At 37.3% G+C, this 14,888-nt stretch overlaps 1 protein-coding gene across 1 annotated transcript; it reads right to left on the reverse strand.

Annotated features, from left to right (window-relative positions):
- Nucleotides 1–1,296: 1,296 nt before the first annotated feature.
- Nucleotides 1,297–10,560, reverse strand: LOC114268700 (fimbrin-1-like). The gene is made up of 15 exons (XM_028209911.2): nt 10,379–10,560; nt 9,763–10,085; nt 9,476–9,646; nt 8,802–9,040; nt 8,529–8,700; nt 8,398–8,436; nt 8,131–8,199; nt 7,913–8,029; nt 7,359–7,570; nt 6,067–6,222; nt 5,525–5,724; nt 3,829–3,986; nt 3,644–3,740; nt 2,310–2,401; nt 1,297–2,068 (listed from the first exon to the last, which is right to left on the reverse strand). The coding sequence occupies exons 2-15, from the start codon at nt 9,847–9,849 to the stop codon at nt 1,658–1,660; spliced, it is 2,220 nt and encodes a 739-aa protein (XP_028065712.2). The 5' UTR covers nt 9,850–10,085; nt 10,379–10,560; the 3' UTR covers nt 1,297–1,657.
- Between the last annotated feature and the right edge of the window lie 4,328 nt (nt 10,561–14,888).

The raw sequence follows: 14,888 nt of genomic DNA on the forward strand, positions 1-14,888 counted from the left end.
TAGTTGTTGATATCCGATTAATATGATTTTTGGTATGCATGAAGTACTTAACAAACCCTACAAAATTAACGGTTTGGATCATAAAATAAGGTCATAATATACCTCAAACGGAGACATCACAATCACTACTGTGCTTTGAACACAACAGTGACCCTTATCCATCTATTACGACTTCTCTATTTTTTGTAAGGGGTAACTGAAAAGTAGTGAAATGGGCTAGGCAACGGCAAATAAGGGCAAAAGGGAGCTGAGGTGACAATCAAATACGGCAATGGGTGATAGCAAGGTTAGGATTTGAGTGGTTTGAGAGGTAGGGTAGGAATGACATTTTATATTAAGATAAAATTGTAATTAAAAAATATATAAAATAAGATAGGGATGTGAAGAAAAAATATGGATATTTTTAGTAATATCCTTTATTTTATATATTTCTTTCTTTCCAAAGCAAATCCTTCACAAATTTAGGAGAATTCTATTATACATATCCTTATATCATATGTATTATTAATTATGGCATTTCCTTTTTAGTGATGATCATTTTTTTTTTAGTTATAACATTATTTTAAGATATTTATAACTTTTTGTGTTTGATTATGATTTCTTTTTTCTAATTATGATTTAGAAAATATAAAATTATATTATTTTCTTTTATAATTATAAAGTGTATATATAAATTTATAATAATAATAAATGCAAATAAAAATAAAAAACTTGACAATTATGTCTGACCTCTTTCAGTATTTGTGTCAGGGATATTTTGATTTGGTTTTTTTTTTTTTTTTTTTCTTTTTGATTGATGCAAAGATAAGGAATTGTTTGGGCAATTGGCTAAAATGACTAAAAATTTACTAAAAAACAGTTAAATATTATCTCTATTTTTCTATTTGTCTTTTAGTAAAAAGTCAAAAAATAAACTAAAATAATTAATTCTCCAAATAACCAGTAATTAAGGAATTGAAAATGATAACTTTACTGCATTCAAGTTCAAAATTTAATAATTAACTTGCCATATTTTTAATCAATATGTATGGTTTAAAATTTATTAATAAGATATTATACCCAATAAAACATACAAAATATTGTATTGAGTAACATAGCGGACCTTCATCATCAATAAATAAAAAAAATAAACAAGAGGCCATTCACACACAATCTACTGAAATGAAATATTACTCTTATTTGTTCCTTTTTATTCTCCCTTTATTTTGAAATGGAAGAGGAGTTGTATAAACAATTCATGACAAAAACAGCAAATTGTAAGCTTTTCAATGGGCATTTGATAGGATATCTAAAAAATTGGAGGCAAATAACATTCTTATTGTATTCAGGGAATAAATGTAATTAACATGAATAAAATAAACCAATATAATAAATAAAAAAACTAAATTGGTAAAATCTACTTACATTATTAAGTTAAAAGAGAAAAGGGGCAAACAAAAACCAAAGAAGAAAAAAAAGCACATTCTAAACTATACAAAAGTCTTATTTTTATTTTTATTTTTATTTTTATTTTTTCTCTCTCTTTTTGGATCACAAGCACTATATTCTATGGTCATGTATATGTCTTGCTTGAATAAAAGATTATTCATCACTTTAGCCACCTAACCAATGGCAGTGTAATTTCTCCTTCTTTTTTCCCTTTACTCTTCAAATTCGATCATTCTTCAACAAGAGTGTCCTCATTTTCAATCTGTGTCGACACTCCATTACCAGAGGGGACTGAAGTCTCCTCATTTTCAACATGTGAGGAGACGCTGCCATCAGAGGCGATGATAGGCTTGTTCCCATTTTCAACTTGTGATGAGACTCTATTATCGGAAGCAACAAGTGTGTCCTCGTTTTCAAATTGTGAGGAGACTGTAGTATCAGAGCCCGCATCATCAATGGTCAAGCTTGAGACTTCGCCCCCCAAAGAACTTTCATCTTCGCCATTAACAGATTGTGCCGGGGATGCATCAGGAGTACCAGAAGTAGCAGAGGATGGAGATAACTCGGACTCGTCCACTGGTTGCTGAAGGCTCCAATACATGATGCTGGCTGTAAGAGTAAGGATCATCTTTTGATTTACCTGCCATTACATCATGAGAATTTCAGTCAAATATAATGCCCATCCATGTTTGTCCTCTATATATCCATTTCTTGATTTCATTCAATTCAAAATTTTGCACAGGAAAATTTTAATCTCATTAAACACAGTAGAACAATTTAATCTCGGTAAATATAGTTTGTCAAAAAAAAAGAATTTTTGCATTCAAACATGAAATTAATGGACGAGCAAATTTACAAACCTATCAAAATAGCAATCTCACCTCAATGATGTCCTCAGGCAACAAGAAAATCGAACATCCAAGCTTACGTGCAACACTGATTATGTATGTGGCATTCAATTTCTTCTCCTCATCTATAACAACAATAAAAACAAGTCACTATGTTGCTTCTGTAAACCTTTCTCATAATACAACATCTACTGAGTAACATTTGTAGGCGATAGAGAGAGAATTCAATTCCATCCATCCATACATAAAATCTACCCATTTAATTTCTGATGATGAAAAGTAATCAGAATGGATTTCAACCCTAACCATTTCCTTTGTTTAATATTTTCTGTAATGGTTCCACAAAATGTAAACCACGTAAGCTTTAGGTGAATCTATGAAGCATGGACACGCCAAAATGGAAGCCGTGGCGGTGTCGGATACGGGGAGACACCGGGGACACGTCAAATGGCGTGTCCCTTTAATTTAATTTATTTTTTTGCAAAGGACATGACAGAGACACGGTGGGGACACGCGTGTCCAAATCTGGACACGACACGCCATGGGACACGGTCGACGAGAAGAGAGAGACAAAGGAGAGAACTCAGTTGCCGATCAATCGAAGGGCATCCAATTGACTCGAACTCAGTCGCCGACTTGAAATCGACATCCACCGTAAGCCCCTCTCTCTCTCTCTCTCTCTCTCTCGCCTTCTCTCTCCCCCGCGCCCTCTCTGTCTCTCGCGTCTTCTCTCTCCCTCACGTCTCTGATCTTCTCTCTCGCTCGCGTCTCTTGTCTTCTTTCTCGGTCGTGTCTCTAGTCTTCGCGTCTCACTCGCGCCTTCTCTGACGCTCTCGCCTTCTCTATCGACTCTTTTTTTTTTTTTTTGAACTGATCTATAGACTCTCTTATCTTTTATATATATATATATATATATATAAGATAGTATTAAGAAAATATTATTTTAGAAATAATATATATTACTTATACATATTAATTAAAAAACACATCTATATAAAATAAAATAAAATAATTTATAAAAACACATTATTTAAAAAATATAATAAATAAGTAAAATAATTAACGTATATTAAAAAATATATATTTATTAAAAAAAAAATTGCCATGTCCCCTGCCGTGTCCGTGTCCCAATTTTTTGAAAATTGTCGTGTCTCGTGTCCGTGTCTGTTTGCATGTCCGTGTCCGTGTCCGTGATTCATAGAGGTGAATCTTTAGTAGGTTCTTAATTATTAAGAATTGGGACTATTTTTAAAAAATAGTACTTTTTCTCTTCATTTTTTTTTGGGTCCACGGTCCACCATTTCCTAAGCCAACAAAACAAAGCTAATAACTTTAATACAAATTTACACTTGAAAAAAAATGCATACCACTTTCACCCATGGTTACAAGGTTCCAATTGACAACCCTTGGCTCAACCGAACTGAGAAGTTCGAGGAAGAATAATCCACTTGAAAGGCTCTTATCCTGAATGACAGTCCCGCAATATCACCAGTCAGTCATAATTTATATATTAATAAAAATTAATAAAGAAATCAATGTAAAACTTACTAACCCTAAAACTCTCGATATGAGTAGTTCTGCCCTTGCTCTTCACTTTTTTGTTTGCCCAATTCAGGATATCGGCATCAGTAAACTCCTTCCCTTGAGAGCGGGACCTCAAGTTCTTCAGAAGTTGAAGCATATTGCACCGCATCAATTGCCACAGGAAAGCTGAAAAAAGTACCCAAAAAAAATTGAGCGTTTTGAACTTCAAGTGGGTACGGCACCAACATCAATGGTGGTGGAGGTGAAGGGATAATGGTTGTGATGATAGTGGAGGGAGGGTTGGTGTGGGGGAGGTGGAGGGTTGTGGCAATGGTAAGACGTGATAGTGATAGTGATAGTGACAGTGACAGTGGCAATGGTGGTGGCAGTGGTAGTAGGCGGTGGCCTGATGATGGTGGTAGCGGGGGTGGGGGTGTCGGAGTGGTGATGTGGCAGCAGTGGCAAGGTCATAACGGTGCACATCGATGCTTCTGTATAAGCAATTAAGAAATCAATCAACATTAAAAAATCTACTACTAAAAGTTTTCTTAACTTGGCTTATATTTTAAGTGTCAAATAAAAGTGATACAACGTGTGCTTATCATAAAAACTTAATTAATTTTCACTTAATAATTGAGTTATCAAACACTAACTTAAAATAACTCTAAAAGATGACACAAAGATAACAAGAAATTATACTTGAATCGCAGTATTCTCTCCCCATTGTTGACAACTAACTACTGCATATCAGCTATCATTAAGCGGTTGATCTTTCATCTATTTATTTATGCATTTAATGATGAATAATCCGAAGCAAGGATGTTATAGACATTTATGTTCCACTAAAAGATAAAACTGCTGAAGAATAGGGTGTCAGTAAAAGAGCTCTCATTTGCTTTCTGCGAAGAAACTAACAAGCAAGCCAGGGTTCTTGGCCGCAGCCCCAGATAAATATCTAATTATTATAATTTGAGTTTTCTGCAATTATTTTCCCTGTTAACTGTTACAGCTATATATATGGTACTTTGGAAATCTGAATGATTAAAATGATATTTCCAAAAAAAAAAAAAAAAAGCTTATCTACCATAGATAAATAGCAAAAGTTGGATGATAATAACACTTCATAAAAAAAATAATAAATAAATAAAAACATGTACACACCAATAATTGGCATCTGACTTGTTAAACACATTTTAGAACTGCAGTTTATAAAACAAAACCTTCTTTTGCAAATCAAAACATTTTTTTTCGTTAAGAGAATATTCGTGCAAATGAGAATGAGAATGAAAAAAAAAAAAAAAAAAAACAGAAACAGGGGAAATGAAAAGCGGCAAGCTAGAATCAATCACTCAACTCCCAAAATTGGGTCTCACTGGCTGAATGCTGCAGGAGAACCAAAATGTAATGCAATAAGCAACAAAACACAAGAAGTTCAAACTGAGCACTTAAAAGGGCAAAAAGGAATACCAAAATCCAAATTAACAGAGTGAGATCTGAAGTCAATTAGGCAATGGAAACGGAATACCATACTTGGACCATAATGCAAGGACACATAAAGCAGATAAAAATCAATCCGAAAAATTAACTTTTACTAGCACAATAACAAATTCAAGCATGAAGAACAATGACTGGCAAACCAAGAAAGACAAAATCAGGCAGACATCTATGAAAGCCATATAATTCCTCCTAAACTTCTAAGAATAGGTTGAGATGGAGCGCATTACCTAGTATGAGCTTCTTATTCCCTTGTACAATATCGTTTCCCGCAACATTCACTAAGGAAAATTTAAATTGCTTTCCAATCCTTATAACTTGGTTGCAGTTCTCCACTTTTCTAAATGGCATTTTAATAGGAGGTTTTGTTGCCTGTTTCCAGTTAACTGATCCTGGAAAAATTTTGTCTAGCACTTCCAAAAGTATCCATCTGCATACATGAGAGGTACACATTGAGTTCAAAAGCACTCATTCATTACAGTCGAAATGAAAAACTTAAAGCCACAAAAGCATACTGTTGAATAATTCAAGTATTATTAATTGATCAAGAAAATATCAAGCAGGGGTTATTGTTACATTTCATGGAAATATTCAGAAATAATTATAAAATGTAGTTAATTAGTGAAAAGCAAAAGATAAAAATAAAAAACAAATAAAGCATATACTGACCACTGTCATTATAGAATCAATTAGTATAGAAAAGTACTTCTGCAGATGTTATGGATTGATCTTTAAAAGTTATAATTATGGGCATGGAAACAGAAAATTTTACCCATTTCTGACATCCTCAAACATATTATTAACATAAGTAGCTGTCCCAAGACTATTGATCCATAAGCGAAAGCATCTTTCTTCTCTAGACATTTGCTCATCATCCGTCATCATCTCTGCAAAAGAAATTTTTTTGTTGTCTGTAGAGAGGCCATTCCTGCAAGACAGAGCCACATTTTATGAAACCAATGACTTTTAGTATAAACACAGAAAGGAAGTTGACAGTTTAGACTCAACATGTTCACCATGAAGCCAGTTTAAAGAGTTTCAGCAGCATTTATTCTAATCTGTCCTCACTCTACCTGAATTTGAAAAGAAGTTTTGAGAAGAAATGAGGTCAACAGAACCCCCCAATAATGGGAGGATGAATTACCCTGGTCAAGGAAAACGAACTTTAAAAATTCAGTGTACAAGCTTTCCCTAGCAGATATTGTGTTCCAAACTCGGAGGAAGAGAAACAAGAAGTTATTCGCTAGAGGTGACAAATGGGCCGGTTCAGGCAGGTCAAAACAGATTATGCATTTAAAACAATTCAATCCAAACCTGCCTATTTAATAAACAGGTTGGGTAGAATTGGAGTCCAACCCGTTTACCTGATTTTTTTTTAAAAATGTCAATAGATGGTAGATGGTGATGGTGGAGGTAGTGGTAGGGTGGCAATGGTGGAGTTGCTGGTGAAGGTATCGCTGATCGAAGAGAAGTTTCCCAGCTTTGTTAGTTCTGTCTGATCCATTTAAACCCAATTTTAATTGGGTTTGCAAGATGCACCCATTTATGAATTTGGGCAGGTTTCAACATGTTTTAAATGGGTGCAATTGGACGGTTTCACGATTTCAGGTTGAGTTAGCCACCTCTAGTAGTCACTGTTCTCATAAAAAAAAAGAGAGAAACTGCAACGATATTTAAGGTGATTGAAGAAGATATTAGAGCAAGGATTGGCACATGAAGGCAAGTGGAGAATGGCCAACTAAAATGGCAGATATGATTTGCTTGGAGCATCCTACAAAAATTTTGAACCCACTGCTAGGTGGTCCTCAAAGAAGATGATTTAAATCCTACTAATTTGATTAGTTCATATCAGTAATAATGCATATTAGTTGTGTTCTCTTCTAGAATACTTGGTTTAGAGACAAATATTTATTGTTTCTGGTTGATAAGACATTTTAGTCTTAAGATAGGGGGGAATGCCCCATCCTTACTTCTGCACATACCATACACACAATGAATTATAAACATTACTTCCAAAAAAAAAAAAATTTCTTATATCACAAAAGTAAAACATTCACTTCCGACCTTTGATGGAATATTTGTGCAACAAATGCAAGATTCAAATTTGTTGAGCCTTCAACAATGTCCTTTGGGGTTAAATATCTTTTGCAGTCCATTTTCTCAGCATGCTCGAGCACCAAATTAGCCCTTTCAGCAGGATCCTTGGCATCTAAAGTGGCTGGACTGCAATGTTCTGGTGCAAGAACATTAAGCAGATAAGCATAAGCTTCTCCATCCTGCAGTGCAAAAGCACATGATATTGGTACGGAGAACTGATAAGAAGATTTCCATAAAAATTTACTCATATGGTTCATGGGTACAAAATGAGAAGCTAATTGGTTGCAAACAAAAAGGATGTCATGAGTAGAAATACAGGGAAACAGTCAAATTCAGGTGCAAAAACAATTTCAACTATTACATCCATTGAATAAGCTCCTCACTGATCCCCATATCTTGCTGCATTCTAATAACAAATTTATAAAGCATGCAATTCAATCTGAACAATGTATAATTAAATATGCCACTGTTTAAGATTTAAATAATTCCAGTGTTACTAGACATATATGAGTGCTAGTTACCTTTAAGTCAGAAGAGAAATTTGTCACATTTTTCTTGTAGCCTGCTTTCTTCAAGTGGAAATTCATCCACTTCAACAAGACCTTTTCAGGGGCTAATCCCATAAGCTCCTCAACATCCTGAAAGGTATATGATCCACAATGATGCCATATCCCCCATAGATTGAAACCAAAATGTACAAGCTAAATTTCAAAAGTATGAGCAACTAATAGTTAATTACATTGTTGTCTTCCACCAATTCCACAAGTTGCGGTGTCTTCCTAAGGTTGAGATCTGCCAAGAGTTGGATCTGAAGTAGACACAGTTAATTGATAAATTAACAGAGGAAGTGAAAGAAATTTGAGCAAACAATGAATCTTCTAAACTAGAAGCTCTAGCCTCTGTGGTTATCACATGACCCCAACCATCTTCATAAATTTCTTGTTTTCACTCTGAAGAATAAAATGAAAGTATAATTAAACTTGATAGGATGGAGTCTAATGCACACCTTTATAATTTGACTAATCAACCCAAGAACCAGATGAGACTGCACAATGAACAAATAAATTAGAAAGTCTGACTCTCAATCTCGTGTTATATCAACATAACCGATATGGGTACTGAAAAAGTTGGACTCACTCTTCCTTCAATCAGGTCCTGGGTACCAATGTTAACGACTGTGCAACCAATAGCCTTGGCGGAGTTGAGACAAAGGGTGTGATTTTCATTCCTTTCCCAGGGGTTGAGTACCCTTTTGGTATTGATAGCACGCTCATCTATTGTGCCCGGTACGGCAACATTGATGAGTTTACTGCATTAAGCCATAAAATACATTAAAACCACCCCAAATTGTCAGCCTTCGGCAGTGACATAAAAAAGTAGAGTACTAAAAAGCAGACCCTGATTAAGTACCATAGAAGAACTCCATCTTTTGCAAGATCAAATAGAGCATTTGTAGCTGGGTCTATTGGAAGAAATTGCTTCAAAAATGGGTCATCCCTGAGATAGCTGTTGATGTGAGCAACGTAAGATGATTTCTCTGATTCACTAATGGTGTGAAGAAGGGTGGTTGTGGTAGCCTTGAGGAATGACCATGAGTTCTTTGCACCGCCTAATTTTGCTGGAGCTCGAGATTGTAAATTCACATACGTCTGTCCTTTCAATTTCAATGCAGTTAATACACATGTCATTTACCAAGCTCTGAACTCCAGTACAATCCAGACTTATTCCCATATGAAATACAATAGATAAAATCAACACCTCAACTGTGTGCAAGTAAAATTGAAGCCTAAAAAACCAGTTACTTCGATTCTTCTTTTCATAAAACTACATTTCATTCACCAAATACACACACAAACACACAAAAAAAAGCAACAAAAACAACGCCACCCAATTATTACACATTAATGTGTGTTTGGGAGGGTTTGGGAGAGGAAAGATTAGGTACACACCTCATCTAACCTTTGCCTAGTGCACTTTGCCCCGAGACTTGAACCCATGGTTATTAGGCCAATGTTATTCACCAAATACATAAAATAAAAAAATACAATAAACTGAAATAATACAGAGTTATCACAATAACTCACCCTGAGGAAGCCTTCAAAATCAATCTCATCATCCATGGAAGAACCCGACTCGCCCAATATTTCCCTTATCTCCTCCTCCTTGTACATCTCACTCAAAGCTTTCAGTTTCAACATTAAAGGTGGCAAATCCCCAATTTTAACTTTACCATTCTGATTCTTTATTGAAACAAACTACAAATTAAACAAAAACAATAACACAGTTATATATAATTGCTCTGCCACAGAAACTATCAACTAACTTCCTCAAATCAAATCAACAATAGAATTCAAGTATACTCCAATAATACCTTGGATTTGAGACTACGAAGTTCAACCTGTGTGAACTGGCTTTGAAGCCATTGATCAGAAACAAGAACACCCACAAAACTAGACATATTCTTCTGCACAGATCGCAAACTTGGGAAAGAAAACGAATCGCCGGCTTTCTTTCTTCCCCAAAAATTCACTTCATTCAACAAACCTCAATAAAAATCTATAAACCCAGATTCAGTAACGAATACTGAATCCAGAAACAGATATTCAGATCAATTTACGCAAACAAATAACAATAGCCCAGTGACAGAACCAATACGCGTTGGCAGCAAAACTTGCAAATCTTTCCAATCTCTATCTGCATAAGGAATTGAAACCCAGAAGAGAAAGCGTGAGATTGAATAAAATTCACAACTGCAAGGCTGTAAAAACCAGATATTCAAATGGGTTTCTTTGTTTATTCCAGTACTATGTAAATGAATCCAAAACCCAGAAGAGAAAACGAGAGATTGAAATATAATTTACAACTACAAGGCTGTGAAAACCAGAGATTCAAATGGGTCTCTTTGTTTATCCCATTGCACTACTATGTAAATGAATCGAAACCCAGAAAAGAAAACGAGAGATTGGAGAGAATTTACAAGTACAAACCTGTAGAAACCAGAGATTTCAATGGGTTTCTTTGCTTATTCAAGCTTTGACTGTTCGTCAATTGTAATGCAGAGAGAGAGAGAGAGAGAGAGAGGATCGTTTTTTTGCTTCGTTATAGAGCAAAGGGAGAGAGAGAAGGAGGGGGGTGAGAGAACACGCTAAGACCATGAGGCGGCATGGAGGCCAGTTAATAGGGTACTGTCTCTGTGGTGACGCATTTGACAAAGATAATCTATACGCGCGGGTGTGTGGTAAATCAATAGACGCGCTCTACATGCCCAACAACTCATTAGCTATGTTTCCACGTGTAATCGCCACCTCAGCATCATATTGTCCTTTTTGCAACTACCTGTCTCCTTAATTTTACTCGAATAGGCTTGTTTGGCTACACTATATAAAAGTATATTTTTTATTTGAAAAATATTTAAGGGGTATAATTTATATGGTTCAAATGATTTGAAATTGTCAAAACTACATCAATCATTATTGTTTTTATTTTTTAGGTCATATTATTATTTTTTATTTTTTACAGATTTTTTCGTAAAAAATTAAAAAATTTAATTATTTAGATTATTCCAAATAATCTCGTCCCTAAAGTTTGATTAAAATACGAATCGACTTCTGTAATTCTGAAAATTACATTATACCTTTGAGATTTTTAATTTCATAGCAAATCGTGTATTTTATTAATAAATCATTAAGTCACTTACTCTAATTTTTAATGATGTTAAAAATATATTTTAATTAAGGGTAAATTACATTTACCTCCCCTAAGGTTTCTGACAAATACAGGGACCTCTCCTGTAGTTTGAATAATTACAGTAACCTCCCTTGCTTTACCTGACAATATCAAGATTCCCCCTGCTGTCAAAAATCACTAAACGGTGTCACTTTTTCCTTCAAAAATTACTTTATTGCCCTTCCCTTTAAAAATATTAAAAAATATTTTTGGATTGGAGGATAAGTTTAGAGTGTTTGGAACAGTATTTTTAGATTTATTTTTTAAAAATATTAAAAAATGTTTTAAAAAAATTATTTTTTATTTTAAATATATAATTTTTATTTAAATATTTTATTTTATTTTGTAAATATTTTAATTTTTTAATTTTAATATTTTAAACTCAAAACACAATTCCACACCCAAATTGTAACCAAACACATAACTCAAAACTCAATTCAAAAATTATTTTCAAACCTCATAACTAAACACATAACTCAACACTCCACACTACTTTCAAAACTCTACATTTAAATCGTAACCAAACGCATAACAAAAAAATAAAATACTTAAAAATATATTTATAAAATAAAATAAAATATTTAAAATAAAAACTATATATTTAAAATTAAAATTAAAATTTTAAAAAATTTTAATATTTAAAAAATATATTAAAAATATAAAAAAAAATAAAACACATAGATGTATGAAATATAATGCACATTAAAATAAATAAATAAATATTTAAAATATAAATATGTATCCTAAAAAAATAAATTCAAAAACACATAGATGTAATTATTTTATTTGTTAGAAACCTCAAGGGCAATAAGGTAATTTCCTACGAATCGACTTCTGTAATTCTGAAAATTACATTATACCTTTGAGATTTTTAATTTCATAGCAAATCGTCTATTTTATTAATAAATCATTAAGTCGCTTACTCTAATTTTTAATGATGTTAAAAATATATTTTAATTAATAATTTAAGTAATTTTATCATTATATATGACATGGATAGGCCCACAAGGCTTACGGCCCACAAGGCTTACGGCCCACAGCAAACCACCCCAAACCCATCGCTTGGGACCCATAGCATAACCCGGTTGGCAAAGCCCAGGACAGCTGGAAGCCATCTGGACATGGAGGACCAATGGCATTCGAGCTCATGGCAAGTGAAACACAGGCCACATCAGCAAACAAAGATCTGCAGAGTTATTGCCACAACACATCACCATTAATGCAGCCCATCACAGCATTTATTACGACAACACCTCCCCGTCGGAACAGAGCCCCCTTACCCTGAACAAGGTAAGCTACGGCACAGGCTTTCGGCGGAAGGGGGCACGTCACAAGAGACAGTGAAATGATTACCAAAGGATATAAGCAAGAATGGAAGACAAGAGGAAGGTTAAGTTTTTCTATCTCTCTCTCTCTATATATATTTCCTTCTTCCACTACTGATTCGCTCGCCGGAGGGTTCACTAGGGGACTACCCCGCTCCCCTTTGGACTTGCTTGCAGGTCATCTGGTGGAATCATCCGCGCTGAATCGGAACTTGAAGAGCTTGGACCAGCCCGACCCATCCACCCAGGACGGACTGCATTATCAGTTAGCGCCGTCTGTGGGAACCTTGTGGTTTATTCGTGCGCTAGTTGTGTTCACTATCGCCGGAGCTCTCCTTTCTCACCGTTACCTTTTCCTCTCACCCGTCCAGGTGTATGGTCACGACTAGGTCCATGACCTCCCACCATAATACCACCGATCATCAAACAGACCCTTCACATCCAAACAACCCACCATAGTACATCATCGAACTTACTAACAGTATTAACCGCATAGCCGAGCAAAACCAGGCCCTGATCAATGCTTTACTCCAAAAAAACCTCCCCGCTCCACGTCCAGACATTCCACCCAACCAAGAAAGAACCCCAGGCCACACTGCTCCACAACCCCCTCCGCTCTACCCAGAAGGTTTACAACCCCCTCCTCCTCCACACATGAGCCTACCACCTCCACCTCCACGCCCGTCAGTCGTGCCACTAGCCCCTGAGGGGGAAGCCAGCAGCGTCCAGCCTCCATTGACCGACCATGGCGACAACATTCCCCTCTGGGACGCTGAACTCCGAGCTATGAAGCTCCAACTACAAGGGGTCATGCAGAACATTCAGCACAAGCCCTCAGTCACTGCCAACTCGCCTTTTGTTGCCTCCATCCGCGACAAACCATTGCCCGCCAAGTTCAAAATGCCCACCATTGACTCCTTCGATGGCACGACGGACCCAGTCGACCATCTGGAAACTACCGCACCCTCATGATCCTTCATGCTTTCCCTGACGAGATCATGTGCCGAGCTTTTCCCGTGACTCTGAAGGGATCAGCTCGGTTGTGGTTCAGTCAGTTACCGGCGGACTCCGTCTCCACCTTTCAACACCTCAGTGACTCTTTCTTGAGCCATTTTATCAGAGCCCAGCGTCAGAGACGCCCAACCACCCAACTTCTTAACATCCGTCAGACCGAGGGGGAGTCGCTCCACAGCTTCGTCACCCGCTTCAACACTGAAGCCCTTCAAGTAGCGGAGAACGACGACAAGGTCATCCTCACGGCTTTCATGGTCGGCCTGCGGTCGTCCGATTTTCTTTTCTCCCTCTCCAAAAACCCTCCAACCACCATGGCTGCCCTACTATCCAAAGCCCAGAAATACATGAATGCTGAAGATTCCCTGGCCGCTCGGCAAGAGCCGATCACTAAAAATCCGACCCTCAGAGACAAGAGGAAATACTCAGAACCCAGAACCGCCCAGTATAATAGCCAAACACCCCACTATAATGACCGACCCCTCCGAGTCGACCGGTCGGCTCCGACCCGACCGCCCGGTCGGTTTGAGCGGTACACACCTCTCAACTTCCCCATGGAGCACGTCCTCAATCAGATCCAGCAGGACTACCCCCTCAAGTGGCCCCTGCCTTCACGAAACCCTTCCAATCGCAAAGATCAGTCCAAGTACTGCCGTTTCCACCAAGACCATGGCCATACCACCGACGAGTGTATCAACCTCAAAGATCAGATCGAGACCTTCATACGTTAGGGCCGCCTCAGCCGATTCACAGACACCCGTCTTCAACAAAGGCAAAGAACCAACCTTCCCAGGAACAATCGCCGACATACACCCCCCCGCAATCAAGCCCCACCTAACCAAGGCCAAGATCGCCCACCACCACAACCTCGACCTCCAAGCAATCCCCCTCCACCAGTCGGCGAAATCAGAGTCATTTCAGGTGGCCTTGCTTGCGGGGGACCATCCCACTCGGCTCAAAAGGCAGAGCTCAGAAAAATCAGACAGGGCTCAGACAAAGCCGTGGCGACGGTGGACCGACCCCCCAAACAGTCAAAACAATGGATCGAACCCATCACCTTCACAGACACCGACTGTGCAGGAGTCCGTTACCCACATGATGACCCCCTTGTCATTTCCGCCATCCTCTCCAACTACAAGGTCAGACGAGTCCTCATAGACAACGGCAGCTCTTCAGACATCATCTTCCTCAATTGCTTCCGCCAGCTCAAGATTGGGGAAGAAAGCTTGTCTCCTCTCCAAACCCCTCTGGTCGGTTTCACCGGCGACCGTGTGACCTCCATCGGCTCCATCGATCTACCTATCACCATTGGCGAACACCCGAGGCAGACCACTAAGTTGCTCACCTTCCTTGTGGTCGACTGCCCCTCTGCTTACAACATCATTCTTGGCCGCACAGCCCTAAACGCCTTCCAAGCCATCACATCCACCTATCA

This window comes from Camellia sinensis, chromosome 8, assembly GCF_055761805.1.
Source record: "Camellia sinensis isolate YWXY chromosome 8, ASM5576180v1, whole genome shotgun sequence".
NCBI lineage: Eukaryota > Viridiplantae > Streptophyta > Magnoliopsida > Ericales > Theaceae > Camellia > Camellia sinensis.

What these genes read in the sequence shown, in the direction of transcription:
- LOC114268700 (XM_028209911.2), bottom strand. Translation starts at nt 9,849, where the DNA reads ATGTCTAGTTTTGTGGGTGTTCTTGTTTCTGATCAATGGCTTCAAAGC. An exon ending in AGGACCTGATTGAAGGAAGA is followed by an intron (nt 8,437 to 8,528) that starts GTGAGTCCAACT and finishes TTCATTGTGCAG; the next exon opens with TCTCATCTGGTTCTTGGGTT. An exon ending in GCACAAATATTCCATCAAAG is followed by an intron (nt 6,223 to 7,358) that starts GTCGGAAGTGAA and finishes TCTGTCTTGCAG; the next exon opens with GAATGGCCTCTCTACAGACA.